This window comes from Protopterus annectens, chromosome 1.part0, assembly GCF_019279795.1.
Source record: "Protopterus annectens isolate FY-2018-M chromosome 1.part0, PAN1.0, whole genome shotgun sequence".
NCBI lineage: Eukaryota > Metazoa > Chordata > Ceratodontiformes > Protopteridae > Protopterus > Protopterus annectens.
In genome coordinates, this window is record NC_056725.1 from 1686460176 (window position 1) to 1686480773 (window position 20598).

General features: G+C 39.3%; 1 protein-coding gene across 4 annotated transcripts in view; it reads right to left on the reverse strand.

The window, feature by feature from the left end:
- Positions 1 to 20598, reverse strand: part of GRAP2 (GRB2 related adaptor protein 2) — an 874362-nt gene that overhangs the window by 277839 nt on the left and 575925 nt on the right. For all 4 annotated transcript variants that reach the window (XM_044068624.1, XM_044068600.1, XM_044068617.1 and 1 more), the window contains one exon: positions 695 to 786. In XM_044068624.1, coding sequence (XP_043924559.1) covers positions 695 to 786 — 92 coding nt within the window. The remainder of the gene's footprint in view (positions 1 to 694; positions 787 to 20598) is intronic.

Genomic DNA, 20598 nt, shown 5'->3' on the forward strand with positions numbered 1-20598 from the left:
ATATGTATAGTAATGTGAGCTCATGTCCTGTGCACAATCACCTTCCATAATCCTAGTGAAAGCTTATGCGTATAGTAGAGTGAGCTCATGTCCTGTGCACATTCACCTTCCATCATCCCAGTGAAAGTTTATCTGTATAGTATAGTGAGATCACATCCTGTGCACATTCACCTTCCGTAATTCCAGTGAAAGTTTATGCGTATAGTAGAGTGAGTTCACATCCTGTGCATGTTCAACTTCCATAATCCCAGTGAAAGTTTATCTGTATAGTATAGTGAGCTCACATGTTGTGCACGTTCACCTTCCATAATCACAGTGAAAGTTTGTGTGTATAGCAGTGTGAGCTCATGCCCTATGCATGTTCACCTTCCGTCATCCCTATGAAAGTTTAAATGCCATGATAAATTGTTTTTCTTTTTTCTTTTTGCTACTCCCTCCTTCTTTAGTGGGGAATCTCCAACTCATTTTCATGCACTGCAGTTTGGCAAATTGCTATTAATCTGCATGCAGTCTTTGGACAGTACACTTTAGACACAATAATGAATAATTCAGTGCACCTTTATTTGCTTCTTAACTTGTAGTACTAGCTCAGTGAGTCACATTCAGTGAATGAATTACAGACATCATACTCTGGTGATGCAATATCCCACATGACTGCTAAACATTGTGTACAAAGGAAGTGCTGTGTAGTTACCTTGGTGTCTTTAAAGCCACATAGTTTTGGGGGATAAAGCCCTCACTGCCATGAAGCTCTGCCTTGTACCACTGATCCTCTTTACTTAAAATCTAGAAGGAAGAGAAAAAATAAATTACATTTGAGTAACAGAAACATATTAGGCATTGTAAGCTGTGTGACTATAGTACAACAAATTACAAGTAATATCAGAAAATTCTATATTTTTATTAAATAGAGCAGTAAAAACAGTCTAAAATCTTTAGGAAAGTAAGTGTATTATCCATTTGATATATGTAATTTTGAAGAGTTTCAAAGTTAAGGATTGCACTGTACTACATGCAGCTGGTGTCTAGCACACATTTGACTTGTACACTAAATTCACATAGTATAAAAAAACAGATTCCTGCTAACATGGTTTCATTCTGAAGACACCCTTTTTCTGGAAATTATTCAGCAACATTGAGTAACTATTTACATTTATTTCATGTAAACTGAATTTCTTACAAAATAACTGAAAAGGTCAATATAAAAGAATTACAAACAATTAAGAAAACTTAAATCAGAACTTACTTCCTTAACATGTACATCTGAGTTTAAGGATGAAATAAAGCAGCATCCTTAACAGGTTCTTTTCAAGGCAAAATAAAAGCTTTACATATGAAATACTCTTCTCTTTATCCAGGCATTCAGATTTCAGATAAATGCATCGTTTGAGTTATATCCCATGGCAATGCATTCTGTTGCATGCATTCTGAAGACGCATAAAACATATTATCTGGTAGTTTGTTATGTTAGTATATCTATTTAAATGAAGTAAAGTAAAATCCACTGCTCAGCAAGCAAACACTGTAGTTCCGTGAGGTAGATATAATGTAAGTCACAAAGGAAGCGGAGTACAGCAGAAGTAAGAACAAAACTCCAAATTTAATTCCAAGAATGTGCACTTATAACATACGGATGAGCGCTTTCACCATTACAGCTTCTTCAGATCCTTGTATAAAAGTCACAGTAAACCTCCCCTTATATAAGCAGCTCAATTAATCAATTAAAACAATTTAGACAATTAAAAGCAATACTGGAGAATTTAAAGAACTCTCCCATATATAAACATGTTAATGTAAAGTAAGACAAAAATATATAAAACTTACATAGTGACCTAAAAACATATAAATAAACATTCTGATAAGTTAATGTTGATAAAATACATAATCAAGAACATATACAAATAAATGATAGTTCATTTTATGTGCCTCGTTGTCTCAGCTTAGGTTTTATAGAAGCTCTATCATTCAACCCATGCCCCCTATCAGCTTTCAAACGAATGATCCAGTCAGTCTCCTTAGATTCAGTAAGATTCATAGTATTACCACCCCTCTTATTCACAACAATTACCTCTAAGACCCGGAACAAGAAAGTATGATCATTGTCATTGGTGATTATATGTTTTGCTAAGGCATTGTGTAAAGTGCCCTTTCTCATGTGGTAAATATGTTCTCTCATTCTATCCCTTAATGGCCGGTTAGTTTTACCAACATAGAAACTCGGGCATGCCTGACAAGTAGCTAAATACACCACATTAGGTGTCATACAATCTGCATCTGCCTTGATGGAGAAAATGGTGTGTAAATTCGGGTGTATAAACACCTCACTGCTATCAATAAATGAACAGAAGTTGCAGTGACCACAGGGTTTAGTGTGACCAGTGTTCTTCATAATCCTATCATGTCTGGGGTGACAAAGCAATCGCTTTAGGTTGCTCTTATTCCGAAATAGGAAACTTGGTGTCTCCCCCACAATGCGTTTCAAGTCATCATCAACCAGGAGAATATCCCAATGTTTGCTAATAATTTCCTTCAACTGATATTGATCAGAAGTATACAGAGTAGAAAATTTAACAGATCTATTTAACATATGATCTCCAACGGTTTGATCTTGGACCCTGGGTCCAAAGTATGGTGTACCTGAAGTGGTGCGTGACATGTATGCTTCCTCCATATATGGTATAATCTCATTATCCTTGTATCCCCGGGTCAGTAATCTATTTCTCAGATTGTCTAATTCTGAGATAAATCCCTGTTCAGTGGGGTTCAATCTTGAGGCTCTAATGGCCTGTCCTTTCATTATATTCTTAAAAACAAATTGTGGGTGCATACTAGACCTTAATAACAAGGAATTGCAGTAACATGCCTTGCGATAGACCCCTGTATTTATCATATCATCTGTTAATCTCTCAATATATAGGTCTAAAAAAATCAATTCTATGTGTGGAATAGTTCATGGTAAAAGTAAGGAATGTAGTTAAATCATTCATAATGGATAGCATTGATTCCAGCTGTTCTGATGTTCCATTCCAAAGAACAAAAAGGTCATCAACAAACCTTCTGTAGAACACCACATGTTCACAGAAAAGTGCATTCTTAAATAAAACATGTTCCTCCCAATATGCAAGGAACATGTTGGCGTAGCTAATTGCACATGGAGTGCCCATAGCTATGCCATCACGCTGTTTATAGATCTGGTCCTGGAACATGAATAAGTTGTTCTCCAAGACCAGTTCTAGAAAATGAACTATGAGGTCTATCAATACTGCAGTGTAAGTACTGTGTGCTTTCAGATAATTTAACACATAATCAAGTCCTATATCATTAGGTATTACAGTAAATAGGGATTGAATGTCAAAAGTCACAAAAGTACAACTAGAGATTCTATCATGGTGTCCAATACATTCATACAGATCAATCAAAAATTGCTTGGAATCCTTCAAGACTGTAACATTATCATTCAATACACATCTCAGATGTTTCTCCACAAAAACTGAAAGGTGTTCAGTTACCCAACCACGGCCAGAAACTATGGGTCTCATGGGTGGGTTCTTCATATTTTTGTGTACCTTGGGGAGACCTTGTATAATCAGTATAGTGGGTGTATAAATCATAAGGTATCCATATAACTCCTTATTTATTAAATTACTTCTAAGAATGTCATAAAGCGTGTCATGAATATATCTGACGACAGAGTGAACCTGTTCCATGGAAGTAGGTTCATAGAACCTGTCCTGTAACATGGAGGACATAGCCTCCGTATAAAATGACATCCAATACTACAACTTTCCCACCTTTATCAGCTGGTCTAATTATAATGGTAGGATCATTCTGCAATTTCCTCAGACACTGACGTTCCCGAAAGCTCAAGTTATCCCGCCTCTTCTGTTTTTGGGGTCCCAGTTGAGTATTATAGTAACAATACAATTCCTTCTCTGTTAACTTAAGGAATGCTTCAACTAATGGGTGGTGAGTTAGTACAAAATCACTTATATTCTTAAAAGCAAACTTCCTGCTCTGTGCTGATTCTCTCTCAAAATCTAAGCATTACATTCCTACAAAAAAGTTTTAAGTCCACCATTGTATCAGTCAATTTGCTCTGGCTTTTAGGAATAAATTTCAAACCTTTGTTTAATAAACTGGTATCATCATCTGTTAGAGTAATGTGGGACAAATTATAAATTAACGCTTGTTGTTCCACATTCTCTTTAAAGTCTGATGGGGCATAAAATCCCGTGATAATTTCCTCTTCTGTCTGCCCCTGCTCATGGAGCGATGTCTGCGAGGACCTTTCTCCATGCGCACTGGCAGAGGAAAAGTCAAATCCAAACTTGAGAGCTTGCTGGAATCAGTCAAAGTAGTAGTTTTCTTAGGTTTAACAACAGGCTCTGATCCTTCTTTTGTAGAAACAGGTCTATTCTTAACCACATGTACTTCAGGATATAAGTTGTTTCTAGTACATGTACTGGGATGTACAATATGAATAACATCCACAGATGCCTTGCAATTGTCTGTGGTAGTCCCAGCGACAGGTGGTATTTCTTCCAAAATACATGCATCATTACTGATGGTGACCCCCCCCAGTACAAACTTGGGCAGAGTCCATCTCCACAGGAGTAATGCTGTTATGTCCATTCAATTCAACACCCACATTCATGTCGTTTGTTACACTATTGCTTGTAACATCGTTGATAAAATTAAAGTGTGTAGATTCCTTTACTTTCCTAGGAGGCATGGGGGTAGAAGGATCCCTATGCATCTGAAACGTTGTAGAGGAATCCTGCCCTGTTCTGGGCCATAAGAATACATTGCCCAGTTTAAAATCATTAATATCCCTGGTGGCTTTGTGTTTTTTCTGCTGTAAAAGTTTTCTTTCATACGCTAGCACACAATCTAGCAAGTTCTCAAACAATGGTGCAACCACCTTATCCGAAAAGTTACTAAACAGCTCCTGCTGTTTGCGCTTGATATTATCTGTTAACCTAACCTCCTCAGGGAGGAAAAAGTCAATTAGTAGTTGCAAATACTTGTGACTCACCTCAATGTTCAGGCGTTGCCATTTCACGAGTAAATCTGGATGTTCCTTGCCTTGATTTGGTATATTAAGAACCCTTAAACCTTGCGGAATAATATGTTGTTCGAGGCAGAACTGGAAGTGTATCCATTGTGTTTGTAAGCGTTTGAGCCTCATGAAATCCTTCTCCATGCTATCCAAAACTGCATGTAATCTTTCTGAATTCAAGGTCGGCATCATGACATCACCGGAGGTCGGTGTAGACTCAAAAATCAGAGATGCACTGACAGTTTCTTTTAAATACTGTTGGAAGTGCGCCTGCAACGCTCCAGTCCCACGGTCTTCACTTCTCGGGACATAATCCAGTTCAAGATTCGCCATTACCCAAGAAAAGAGTCTTACTCTTGCTGGCAAGCAGAAAAAATGTACTGAATAAAAAATAAAGTAAAGTAAAATCCACTGCTCAGCAAGCAAACACTGTAGTTCCGTGAGGTAGATATAATGTAAGTCACAAAGGAAGTGGAGTACAGCAGAAGTAAGAACAAAACTCCAAATTTAATTCCAACAATGTGCACTTATAACATACGGATGAGCGCTTTCACCATTACAGCTTCTTCAGATCCTTGTATAAAAGTCGCAGCAAACCTCCCCTTATATAAGCAGCTCAATTAATCAATTAAAACAATTTAGACAATTAAAAGCAATACTGGAAAATTTAAAGAACTCTCCCATATATAAACATGTTAATGTAAAGTAAGACAAAAATATATAAAACTTACATAGTGACCTAAAAACATATAAATAAACATTCTGATAAGTTAATGTTGATAAAATACATAATCAAAAACATATACAAATAAATGATAATTCATTTTATGTGCCTGCGTTGTCTCAGCTTAGGTTTTATAGAAGCTCTATCATTCAACCCATGCCCCCTATCAGCTTTCAAACGAATGATCCAGTCAGTCTCCTTAGATTCAGTAAGATTCATAGTATTACCACCCCTCTTATTCACAACAATTATCTCTAAGACCTGGAACAAGAAAGTATGATCATTGTCATTGGTGATTATATGTTTTGCTAAGGCATTGTGTAAGGTGCCCTTTCTCATGTGGTAAATATGCTCTCTCATTCTATCCCTTAACGGCCGGTTAGTTTTACCAACATAGAAACTCGGGCATGCCTGACAAGTAGCTAAATACACCACATTAGGTGTCATACAATCTGCATCTGCCTTGATGGAGAAAATGGCTCAAGCTGATAGGGGGCATGGGTTGAATGACAGAGCTTCTATAAAACCTAAGCTGAGACAACGCACGCACATAAAATGAACTATCATTTATTTGTATACATTCTTGATTATGTATTTTATCAACATTAACTTATCAGAATGTTTATTTATATGTTTTTAGGTCACTATGTAAGTTTTATATATTTTTGTCTTACTTTACATTAACATGTTTATATATGGGAGAGTTCTTTAAATTCTCCAGTATTGCTTTTAATTGTCTAAATTGTTTTAATTGATTAATTGAGCTGCTTATATAAGGGGAGGTTTACTGTGACTTTTATACAAGGATCTGAAGAAGCTGTAATGGTGAAAGCGCTCATCTGTATGTTATAAGTGCACATTCTTGGAATTAAATTTGGAGTTTTGTTCTTACTTCTGCTGTACTCCGCTTCCTTTGTGACTTACATTATATCTATTTAAATGAACTTTACATACTATAGGATACTGGCCCAAACCAGAAAAGCAGTGACTTGCAAGTTAACATATGAATTATTGCATTTCACAGTTAGAGAGACACACACACACACACACACACACACACACACACACACACATTGGATGCTGTGAGATTAGAACCCCTACCTATCTAGGTATTATACACTATAGCTCACAGTACTTATTGCATGTGCCACGGAGTTCATCTGTTATTAGATAGTCAGCCAGTGCTCGTAAGGTGGATGACATACACAGGTCTTGTAGAGGAAGGAATTTAGAAGCATGCAGCCAGTCACAGGGCCATACAATGCATACCATTGCACAGAGACAGCCCATATCGGCATGTCCATAGTGCTGTAAGGGAATATATTCATACACACACACACACACACACACACACACACACACACACACACACACACACAGCTGGAGGATGTGAGATTAGAACTCCTACCTATCTAGTATTACTCACAGCTCACAGTACCTATCACACACGCCACAGGTTGTCTGTTGTATATGTTGCTGCAGGCACAGTACTTGTGGAGCATGTTAAGTGGGCTTATGTTAGACAGCATGTGTGGCCTCCAGAGTGATACTGCTTGGTACTGTTATTGTATCTAGTGTCCTAGGAGTGGGACACCTGTTAAAATCCCTATGTGTGCACATGTATCAGTCTAGCCATATCTGGTTGTTTGCAGTTTGATAGGCAGACATCTGACCAGTGACAATACGGCCTGTCCAAGGAATGCGTTGCACCATTTGAACAATACACCACCTGTGTACCTATATCTGCCTGCAGGATAACAGCCCACAGCCTCAGGGGTCTGTGGGTGAGTGGATTCTGCACTGTTGTGGCCTTGGTCTGCTGTCATCGGACAACTGTTGTGATGTCTATGTGCAGATAACCCCAGCATTCAGGGGTATGTGGGAACATTCGTAAATCCCCACTCATAGCTATATCAATGTGTATAACGGGGTCATCTCCTTAAATATAGTTGTGTGCATCAGTAATGTAAATGTGTTATGTAGAAGTATGTGGGGAGTCTATGTATCATTGTACTTTATACAGCTATGTGTACATTTTATCATATATATATATATATATATATATATATATATATATATATATATATATATGTCACATACTGATAGAGACACTAATCAAGTATGAGGTGGATAGGGAGAAACAGATATGTATATGTAGCTGTATGTATATACAGACATATTTCCATATAGCAGGTCTTTGGATGGTAGAGGCAGCAGACTTGGGCTCAAATTAGCTAGATGTAGGAGCATGCTCAATGTGATTGTCAGTACTTACAAGGTGACTCCAGGCCAGAGCTACCTGTACTCCAGTCCAGGATTATTGTGTGCCGCAGGCCATTGGCTGCTTCATCTGTTACCACAGTACTGCAGTTGCCTGATACTGTCTAAGGCATTCCTCAGCTGTTTGCTGACCTTATGTGACTCAAACTTCAGAACTGTACAGAGCTTCAGACTGTCCAGATGTTTGCTTCATATTTATGGCCCATTTCACATAACACTGTGGTTTTCTGGCAAATTAGTGGCAGATCAGTGAAGATTGAAGTAAATAACTAATGACAGAAATTTGAGTTTCAGACTCCATGCACATCAGGAGAATCGTGCTAATGGGGGGCCTGTTATTCTACTGACATTCTACATTAGTAGGAACAAATATTTAAAATCTTCCCAAGTTGTGGCCTTGGTCCCTCTTTTATTCATTTTATTTGGCCAGATTTCCTGCTGTAAGAGGTTGAGAGGTATGATGTGACTGGGGTACATGGTGAAACACCACAGACAGGGTGACAGTCTGTTTACCTCTCCCTGTACATGTTTTTGTAGAGTGTCCAGCATTTCACCCCATATGTCTGCTGTGTTCTGCATACATTTGTGGCTACCCAGTGCTATACTGTACATTGGTCACTGACTTGTTGCACCTACTGACACATTTAATTGATGGCCTTTACATCCCACAGCTAATCTGACCTTTTGCAGCCTGCTGTTATACTAGCCACCTGCTAGGTTACTCAGAGCATGTATAATGTTTGTCTGTAGGTATGGCCCTTTGTGCCCCCATTCACTCTGACTTTGTCCAGCTTTCTTGCAGTAAGAGATTGAGGGTTATGACAGTCTATGGGACTACCACCATATGAGTACCTCACATGCAAAATATGTTCGATGTTGCCAGATTCAAACCATCAGTATCATCACCCATTCTACTGTCCCTAGCCAACTAAGCCACACCAGCCACCAGACAGAGAGGTTTCCTTCCTCACACTACAAGCTAGAGGAATTGTCTGGTCTGCTGGTAATATCATTGCAGACTTACTGTTACAGCAGTTGTATGGCAACATTGATGTGTGTGTGGGGGACGACCAAGCCTATGCTCAGCTGTTCTGTGTCCCCACTGTTTGGCATCTCCCTGGACTACTGTCATGGAATTTCCAGCCATGTGGCCTGGTGGCTATTATAGGGCACATACTAGTGAACAGAATACCTGTTGTCCCAACTGGCTGTTAGATCTGTACAATTAGCCCAGTATAGATCTCTGCAAGTAGCCCAGTAGCACACACTATATATATATATATATATATATATATATATATATATATATATATATATATATATATATATATATATATATATATATATATATATATATATATATATATATATATATATATATATATATACACACATATATATATATATATATATATATATAATCCACAATATACCCTTGCATACATGTGGCAGGTCCATACATATGCTGCCATATTGCAGTATCCCTTACAAGTGGTGTACAGGACTTACCTTGCGAATGCAGCAGTTGACAGACCTGTAGCTCGGGGCTGACTATGTTTGATGCATGCAGTCCACAGCCAATACATGATGAGGTGCAGGTTGTGTGGGCTGGCTGGCATCATTTTTACTGATATGTATGCAAGTCAGAGTATGGTATCAGCCCTTAGGGCCCTAGGTTGTCAGTGCATGTGTTATGCATTGTTTCTTGGCCAAGGCCAGGACATATTGGGCATGCCTACGTCTGCCTACAGGGACAGCTTTAGGGGGTTCCTCCTCTGAGTCCCACTGTGCGTGCAGTCATGGTGATCTAGGCACTGGTGGGAGGCTGTGTATCTCTTCCCTTTGCTGATCCTGCTGCAGCTATTCTGCAGGATCATATTGTGTAGCATGGCACATACTGTGAACATCTGTGCACATGTGGCTGGAGAGTACTGCAAAGCTCCACTAGATATATCAAGGTACTGGAACTGTGACTTCAACAGCCCAAACACATGCGCTATGATGTTCCTGGTTTGTGCGTGTCTCTCATTATAGCATTCTTTGGTGGGTATGTGTGCATTTCTGATGGGAGTCATCATTCATGGTTCCAGTGCATAGCCAGCATTCCCAAGTAAATGGCCATGTGAGATGTCCCCCCTAGCAAACATCTAGTACAGTTGTGATGCATGCCAGATATGGGAGTTGTGATAACTGCAAGGGCTGCCAGCACACACATTCACGATAATGCCCTGGGCATTGCACATGGCCTGGCAGTTGATGGAGAGGTAGCCCTTGCGGTTGACTTAGATTCTACCCTCTGCACCAGGTGGTGCCTTGATTTGTACATGAGTGCAATCTATGGCACCCAGTAACTCAGGGTAGTACATTACATGGTAGAAGAGTCACATACTGCTGGCCCTCTTCTCGGGGGGGGGGTGTTGGGTAAATAAATGTGCTCACTGGCATGTGGTAGCATGGCATCCAGGAACTGGTTAAGTGCCCTAGAAGCAGATGCCTGTGAGGCACCCATCATGTCTAGAGTTAGTCTTTGGGAAGTACATGTAGCTAGTATCCCAAAGGCTACACATACCTTTGTTTCCATTGGGATAGGTTCTCCTCTATTGGCTCTGGGTCTGAGTTGAGGGGGGTACAGCTCACTGAGTTGTTGTAGTATGTCCCTGTCCACCCTGTAGTGCTCTACAATCTCCAGCTCATGTAGCTCCTGATAGTTTTCCTTGGGCCTGAACACTCTTCTCCTTCTCAGTCTAGCCCTATAGTCAGCATTTGCACCTCAGCATCTAGCACATACATATGTAGTAGACCTGCAGCAGCTCCTAGCATTCTCTAGGTTAATATTCCCAAGTATGTACTCCAATGGTGCTGAGTATGGGGGGAAAATCAGATTGTAGGATGTATGCATACTTTATAGTGCTCTGCTGTTGGCGTACTATGTGTGATTGGCTAGCTATGATGGAGTACACCTGCCAAATACATCACTAAGGGGTTTAATGGCCCTAGTTTAAGTGAAACAGCTCATCAGTAATTAGTATATCATTGACTTTTTCAGCCAGTTTTTTTTTTGACATCCTTCCTTACTGAGCACTGTGGCATGCCACACAAACCCATGCTGCAAAGATAAACAAAGCTTAGCAGTCACCAGACACCCCCCTTGCTGAGCACAGCAACTCGCCAAGCAAACAGGTGCCACTGAGCTCCAATAAGCTTAAAAATTTGTGGACACCCCCCCCCCTTTTGATGTGAGCTACCTCATACCAACATGGTTCTATGTTTACATGGATGGTATCTGTGGACACAGATAGCCATTTGAGCTATTTCAGCTCATTTGCATACAGATTAATGCACAGTATTTGGTAACTACACTGTTTCAGGCCCTGCCTCTTTATAAACCACAGCAGTCCTTCATTGTACATACTCCACACAAGGTCCTGTAATGCATTATTGTTACATACTCACAAATTCTGTTTTTAACAATATTTTTATATTTATTTTCATAATGGCATGTTTGCGCATTGCCGCTCAGCATGCAAACATACCCAGGATATTAGAAAAAAATATATTTTACATATGGTTTTGGACACACATTGGTTACTTTTCCACATATCTGTGTCTTCTTTACTATTTCTGCCAATGTGACTACACTTTTACAGCCTCTGGTTACATTTACATCCTGTACATGTAAATTTTCCATGTACATTACAGGCACCAACATGGGGTCTGCAAGACTGCCTATATGCTTGCTGGATCACTCCACCTGCCTCATCTGCATACATTTCACCTGGTTATGAGGTGATTTGCATGCCATGGACACTTCCGTGTTCTCTCGCTCATGCACGCCCCTCAGCTCCCTTTACTGGATTGCACATCTGCTTACTTCCATGTAAGCACTGTGTCACTATGCCAAGTTCATGCAGGCTTTATTAAATTACCCCTAATAACTAAATACATAAATAAATAAAAATAAATAAATATCTGGAGTCAAAACCACAGACTAAAACTAGAGGCAAAGAAGTGCATAATCATATTCTTTGGCAAAGGACGGTGCAGTGGTAACACTGTCACTTCACAGTGAGAGGTTCTTTGGTTCGATTCTTGGCTGGAGTGCCTTCTGTGTGGAGTCTGCATGTCCTCCCTGCATTCATGTGGGTTTCCTCCAAGTGCTCCGGTTTCCTCCCACATTCAAAGACATGCATCTAGGGCATTTCCTCCCAGGCCTCCACTGAAAACTGGCTTTATTCCAAGTTGGACTTTCCCTGTTAACAAATGTTAAATAAGTAAAAATAAAAATACAACTCTTCTTGTAACTATCATATTGACAACACACCCCTGAAAACTGATCCCAAAGTTAGGAATCTGGGGTCTTATGTTAACAATAAACTTTGATCATCATGTCTCCACTGATGTAAGGAGGTACTTTTTTATTGCATAGCTTATATCTAAAAGTCTTGCAACCAGATCCAGTGATGTTGTCTTTCCACTGAACTCTGCACTCATTAGGCTGATAATTATGTATAATACCGCTTTTGGTTTGTACCTGTCCAGACACTTGTCACAACTGGAATGACCAAAATGCTTTCCTCACTTAAAAAATCAAGTGCCTAAATCATAAAAACTATGTAGACTGCCTCAATCCTTTGCTTCATTTCTCACTATCAGATAGGCTACTAATACGTGATCTTTGCCTTCCATACAGAGCTTCAACAGAGCTTATTCTGTCAGATCTATTACAAATTTGTCAGTCCAATGGTTTTATAAGTACCCACTTAGAAGATTCCAATCTCTTTTTGATTCATATGTAAGTACTACTCAGTCAGTCTGCAGACCATTTCAAGCCTAGCCACAAATCCCTAATCAAAATGTCCCTCTAACCTCAAGGAAGGTAAGACAAAATATACCAGAAGAGAATTTGAGGCTTCCCATCTAATTATCTAGGTTTACCTTGAAGGTGGCAAGGGTACTACTCTGCTTGACATGTAGTGGAAGTTTGTTCCAGAGTTGAGGAATATGTTGGGATATGAAGCTGTCAAAACAAAGTGTCTTATTTATCTGCTGATAAAGGTTTAGTTACTTTAATCGAATTTTTGATGTACCATTAGTCCTGTGAAAGAACAGGAAATCAAATATGTTTGGATTTTTCATGGCAAGAAAGGCTAGACATAGATCTTTTCAGAGGAGTCTGTAAGAGATTGGGTACAGACAAAGGGTTGCAAGTCTTTCTCCTGATAACTAAAATTTGAGGCCACTGATGTTTTTAGTTATGAATCTAAGGTCTTTCGAGTTGTTTGATATGTTTAGATAAATATATACCAAAAAGTGCATTACATTAAATAATGGTCTGATAAGATCTGAGTAAAGGGGAATTAAGACTTATTTGGACCTAGTGGAGATGAATTTGGAAATTAGATGGCCAGATAAAAGGCTTTCTGAACTATGATGGAGATATGATGGTCAAGTGATACGGAATACCCATATCCCTTACAACAGTGTTTGAATGGGGGGGGGGTGCATCTCCTATATGGTAAGTGAAACTGTTTTGTTTACAAAATGAACTGTGTTACATAATTTTACATTTAGTTTGAGAACATTGTCCATGCACTAGTTGTTAACATGATCTAAGCTGTGTTGGAGCAATTATAAGTCAGTTGAAGCTCAAATAACACCCAGTTTACAGTCATCTGCAAATATAGTTAAGCATAGGCCACAAGTGCTGGCCTGAAGGTGTGAGAAATATATACTAAATAGCAGAGGGCCTCCAACTAAGACCTGTGGCATATCACTGGTAACTGTTTTGCTTTCAGAAGTGGCATCAGCTATTCTAAACATTCGGGTTCTGTCAAACAACCAATTGGCTATACATCACACAATATAAGGATTTATATTCATATTTACAAGTCTGTCAGTAATGCTTGCATGGGGAATAGAGCCAAAGGCCTTGGCCACGTCTAGATATTCTGCATACATTGGAAACCATTATCTACTGCATCAGTTACTTTTTCAAAAAAATTAATGAGGTTAAAGAGACAGGATCTTCATTTAATAAAGCCAAATTGATGAGGGTCCAGGGTTGAGAAATTTCATTGTCCAGATTAGTGAATTCTGAGATAATGTCCTTCACATAAGAGGCTAGTGAGACTAATGAATTTATAATTACCAGGGTCCATGGTTGGGCCACCCTTGTGCAATGGCATTGCAATAACTGTTTTCCAGTCTTCAGGAATTTAACCAGTGGAGAGGCTTAGGTTAAAGAGTTTAAGTAGGGGTTCAGAAAGGTCATATTTGGCACTGATAATCCGGCAACCTGGTATGTTGTCAGGGTCCATGGATGAAGTATTCTTAGTTTTTGAAAGGGCTCAGAGAACTTGTTCCATAGTAATTAAATGGGGTGGCTCTGATTGTGAAATCTGTGGGATAACTGTAACTGTGGGTGGAGTAAAATTTGCACTAAATGTGTTAGGTAGGATATTAGCTATTTCCTTTGGGTCAGAGAGTGTAGTATTATTGTGGATGAGCTCCAGACACTGTTGGGTGCTAGTTCTTAACTTACTGGCATATTTAAAGAAATATTTGCAGTTATTTTTAGTTTTAGTGACTATTTTAAGTTCATACTCAGCTTTGATCTTCCTAAATGGTTCCCTTAAGCTGTCTGTTAGTTTGCTTAAGTGAGCTCTTAAGGTAGGTAGAATGAGACCTCCTGTACGCATTAAACAATTTTTTGTTGTATAATTTATTTATACAGGTATTACACCACAGGAGGTCATTTTTAAACTTCTCATTAGATTTGTTATGGATATGGACTGCCTTATCAATACAGCTATTTAAGTGGGATTAGAAATCAGAGCCATTGGTAGCAGCTTTAGCAATAAGATCCTTCACATGCAGATTACAGCAGAATTTATTAAAGCTGTCAAGTAACTGAAGAAGGTTTGTTTTTGTGAAGTCCCTAAACACAGAGCTATTAACAGGGAAAGTACCACCAGTATTAAATTAAAACGTCACTAAATTATGATTCAGTTTAACAAGATGTGATGATGCATATGGAGATGCACAAGAAGTGGCCATATTTGTGAGGACTAGATCCAGCATACTGGGGCCCCCTAGTAGGATGGTTTATTATTTATGAAAAAGAGTTAGCATTTATAATGTCAAGGAAGTACTAGGCATGTTGGCCACTGGCAGTGTAGGTCAGCCAGTTTATTAACAGATAGTTGAAGACCCCTGTAGAAAGGTCTTGGGGTAAAAGGAATGTTAATGTGTTAAGATAGCTATAGTGCTCAGACAAGGACAGAGTGCATTCTACAGGTAGCTATGATGTGGCAATTAGTCTTATTTAGGGTGATTTGGATGTCTAGGAGTTCACATGTGCTGTCCCCAAGGAATCTGTTGTGAGGTGATGATATCCTTAACAAATACTGATACTTCTCCACAATTACTAGTGGTTTTGAAAAAATAGAACATGTTGGAGGGATAGGTTTGTATCACAGAGAATAACATTCCTTAAGAGCAGTCTTCCATTCCACATAAAGCAAAGTGCTTCTCTCACTGTATTCAAATGTCATTTTGCACAGGATGTTGTGTGTGTGTGTGTGTGTGTGTGTGTGTGTGTGGGGGGCAGAAAGCCTAGGTTGACACAAAAAGTGAGTGCGTGTGAGTAAGAAAGGGAAACAGGCAGACATTTGCATAAAGTAATAAATGGTCACTGAGGCAGAATGAGCTTTAAGCCTTATGGCTGAACCATGTAACTGTTGTGTGTGTGCCTGTATGGGCCCTCCACGTGAAATTGGTGTGCGAGTGTCTGAAAGAACACAGCCAAATTCTGTGATAGCTCTACATCTTGGTATGTTGGACAGGTGTGAGCCATGCATAGTAGAGGTGGCAGTTCATCATTGTTGTACCTGACCATGAGAACTGGCTGTGCCAGGAGTTGCACTGGCATGTCCACGCCCATGGTCAGATGCACTGCTGCTAACTAAATGTGACTGATGTCTCCTGGATGAGTTCTCCTCCTCACAAGGACAACCAGGACCATGACCCCATGGCCTGCTACATCTGGATGTGGATACCTCAAACAGTGATGGAGCAGTAGAAGTAGTGCCGCTATAGGTGTGTGATCAGGCATGGCCACATTGGCTAACATATGATATGGCTGACCTAGGCCCACATGGATGCTGTCCCCCCTCCCAGCAGATGTTCCATCACAAACACCACCCGTTCCAACATGCCATTCATCCAATTCATTGAATCAGCAACATGGTGGAGGCAGTCACACATGTCAGCCTGTGCCACATCTACAACCCTAAGCATTTCTCTGGAGGACCTATTGTAATGTGCCTGCACCTCCATGACTGCCTTAAACATGTGTCAAGTGGCACAGGAAGACACATCTGTATAAGGTGGGAATGGACAGCAGGTCTCCTCCGAGCACCCTTAACAATCCTCATGCGTGGCACCTTGCCCACACTTTGGCTATGGCCAGAGTCAACAGGCACTGAAGCCACAGTAACCATACTACCCTAATCGAGTGTCTCACCCTCCACCGGTCCAAAATTTGAGGGCTCACTAGAATGGGTTGGTGTAGGACTACTGCCTGTGTCTGGTGGAATTACAGGGGATGGATGAATGTCAACCTCAGTATCATATTCAACCTCTGCATCCCTGACTGTGCTCCTGTTTGCCCACCATCATAATCAGAGTCTGCTGATAATATAACATCAGGTGGTAAGAGTCCTACACTTCCACTGTCAAGATCACCTGTAATAATAAGCAACAATCAGAGGAAAAAATTAATACCTACACTACTACAGTCCAACATATGCTAACAGAATAACAGTGGTGCCACTATTACAGACAGTGCAACAATACACACAGCAGTCCTGATACCCACATCACACATATGGATAAAATAAACAGTTCTTGAACTGCTTATCAGTACTGACATAAAAATGTTTGTCTTACCATGTGCAGATGACTCTAGCATCTCTATGGAGTATGGTCCTGGAAGAAGTTAAGCAAAAGATACGGACACCATCATCACAATTAACAGTAATATAGGAGGTAAAATGTTTTGCCCTTTATATGTCCATTAATGATACTTTTCATAAAAATTTGGATGACACGTCCACCCAAAGCCCATGTGTAATCAACCAGAATGTGTTGTTAACTGTATCAATCTACAGCTATTCCCCCAAACAAATTTATGTTAAACAGAACTTAATTATTACTATCAATACTTTACTATATAAGAAGTATTTGACAATTGAGATAGGTCAGGGTGGGACATACTTGTGCTCCCTGAAACAGCAGCCCGGGACATACTTGTCCTCCCTGAAACAGCAGCACTGACCTCAATCACATGCTATTGTGCACTTTCCACCGAGATCTCTGGATCTCTGACAGTGGACAGGAACTCTTCATTTGGTGGCAGTGGTGGTTCTGTAGCAGACCCCTCCAGTAGCCATCTGTTCATGTGCCACTGCAGCTGCTCTCCTCCCGGCCAGTGAAATCATGTCACTGTCCCTATGATGCACCTGATCAGCGTCTATATAACGTTGAACTTTTAAAAGTTCGAACACCATATGGTCGACACCATATGTTTGAACTTTAAAAGTTCGAAAACGTAATAAAAAAAACACAAAAAACTTACCTGAAGGTTGTAAGCAGGGGGGCAAGCCCCACTTCAGCCCCACACCCCGCTACTTAAATATACCAACTCCGAGATTACACTACGTTGAAGGAAAGGGAAAGCTTCCCTTACAGAGATCTCCACTGAAACTTTTGAAGTTTTACAAGTTCGAACATATGGTTTCAACCATAGGATGTTCAAACTTGTAAAAGATTAACAACCTGAATGGGACCCACTTGATCATGTGTCCTGCTCTGGCCACCAGCTGCATTTACATCAGTCACTATCTGTTGCTAAACCTGCGTTCTGCCAGACATATCACCACATCCCCTTTCAAGCAAAAAGGCACCATGTCACCTAAATGCTTCGACAATCATTCATTCTCAGAGTCTCTGAAGGGAGGTTTGTGGGGATTGGGACACCTGGGTGCCATAGTCCTAGGTGACATGAAACACAAAATAAGATTAATACACATAAGTATCACATAAATAAAAGTCCTGTTTAAATATATTTATTTATTTATTGACATCTGTTAACCGGGTTTCTCCAACTGGGCTTGTGGCCCATTTTCAGTGGAGACCCGAGGAGAAAAGCTCCAGTAATACATTTTAAAACAAATACAATTTTAAACAATATTGATATAATAGCAGTTATAGCAAAACAATTCACATATGTTGGGATACATGCATAAAGTTAAAGTTGCATTAAAAAAAAGCTAAGTAACAATTTTACATTGATATAGTTCAATAGATCAACAATGAACATTTTTTGTTTGTATAAAATTGTGCAAATGCATAGTAGCACATTGGAGAGAGAGAGAGAGAGAGGTGTAATAAGGTACTAAGTATGGTCCTTTTGAGGGTACATAAAGGGAAGGAAGACTAGGTTGGGTCATGGCATCTGCTACAGAAGATATAACACATAAAAGGTAGTTTTTTCAATATTACCCGTTGGAAAAAAAAAAAAAAAACAATCACGATGTCAAGATATTCAAATATAAAAAGGATTTATGTGTCTGTATCAAACAAGGGGAGTAACAATAGCAAAGCAAACCTCTGTACAAACAATTTTGTTTGTGCCAACATAGAAATAGAACTTGGCTCCCCTACCCCAAAAGAACAGGCAAATGACACATTTTGGCAAATGACACATTTTACTAACAAACCATCAGTGAACTGTTGAAAGTGCTATGAAATAAACTGTCTCAAAAACATGAGTACACATTTACCACAGAACATTCAATTTTATGCAATTGACAGTCACATCTACGTGTGGCCAGCACTTCCCTAGAGGTGTTTATGGGCCATCCTAAAAGGCTAACACTCCTATGTCACTGACAAAATAGAGCATATACATTTCACTGAAATAACAATAGAAGAGTATAAAGAGAAAACAATAGTTGTAATATTAGCACTTGTGATGACAGTTAATAAGGCTGTGCATCTGAGAAAGTAAAATGATAAGACAAACACGCCTATGCCATCAGTAAACTTCTACGAAATGCATACAGATAACAGTAGCATTTGCTAATGTATATATATATATATATATATATATATATATATATATATATATATATATATCTTCTGTGCAGATGAATCTCAAAGTAATATCTTCTTCTGTATTATTCACATAAACAATTCTCCTCACTTACAGGTCCCCTAGCTACATGGTTCCCATTTTACAGTGTAGTTTCAGGGCTGTGAGCATGATGATGATGCAAATGAGATGTGAACTCATTAGAACTGCTGAATTCCAAATAGCAGATGTAAAGATAGTTCAGGCACTCCCTCTGTGGTTGTTGCTAATAGATTGCAGCTATGAATGATTACTGGTAGGGAGAAGGAAAACGCAACAGCAATTTAGACTCCCTTACCTCCAGTTGGTATGTCAGCCAGGGTAGACTCAGAAAGTATAACATTTATTGTATCAAGGTTTTAAATGCAGGTAAAAAGCACACATTTCATAGTTTCTGTTCAGTAACATCCAACCTCCCCTTCATTTCTTGACAACTGTACATTATTGCCATTTAATATCCTCACACATTTGAAGGAATGATACAGAATGCCTTATGGACTTGCATGTCTTAACTTACTGGTCAGATGAGAGAAGAATGAGCAACAAACAGAGAGAGATAAAACAGAGATGCATTTCTGCAAGCAATAGTCATAAATGGTTGTGTGATCAGTCAGTACAATTTCTGAAATTAATACATGTATAAACAACTCAGGAGTGTGTAACTGTCATGTTTTGTTAATACTGTGGATGATGTTGCATTTGCTTGCATGCACAATGATTTTCATTCTGTGTTGCAAAGCTGTTTCTGTGGCAAAGAGGGATAAGACACCCTCACTGCGTTTTGAAGGTTCATTGGTGTGAGAGTTCAAACCCAGACCTGTATAAAAATAGTTTATGTGTACTGACATAAATTTTTGTAGTGTTATTTAATAGATTTCTTTTCTTCCTTTCTCCTAATTTTTCTTTTTTTTTTAATGCAGCTTCGCGCAGAGGAAATGGAGAAACACAATAAATGTCATGTTTAGCATTGCTTATCTCATTTGTGGGATGCTTATCAGTGCACAAACCCGGACTAGTGGTCCACACAGGAAGCAGACAGAACACCTGCAGACAAGGCGTAGGCATTCTAAATGTCAAAAAAGACACATTGTTGCAATTTTTGCTTTCCTACTTGCAATTCTTATCAGTGGCTTGCATGGCAGTTAACGCACAGAGGTTAATAATGAATAGGGAATTATCCAACTATTGTTTAACTATTCCTGTGGCAGCATGTGTAAGTGTAGGGCTGTAATACACATGGTCCTGGGTTCCACTACAGGAAATTCCAGACATTTTTACTGTTGCTCCATTTCACACTATATTAAATATCACTTATAACAATTTATACATAATTAGAAATAG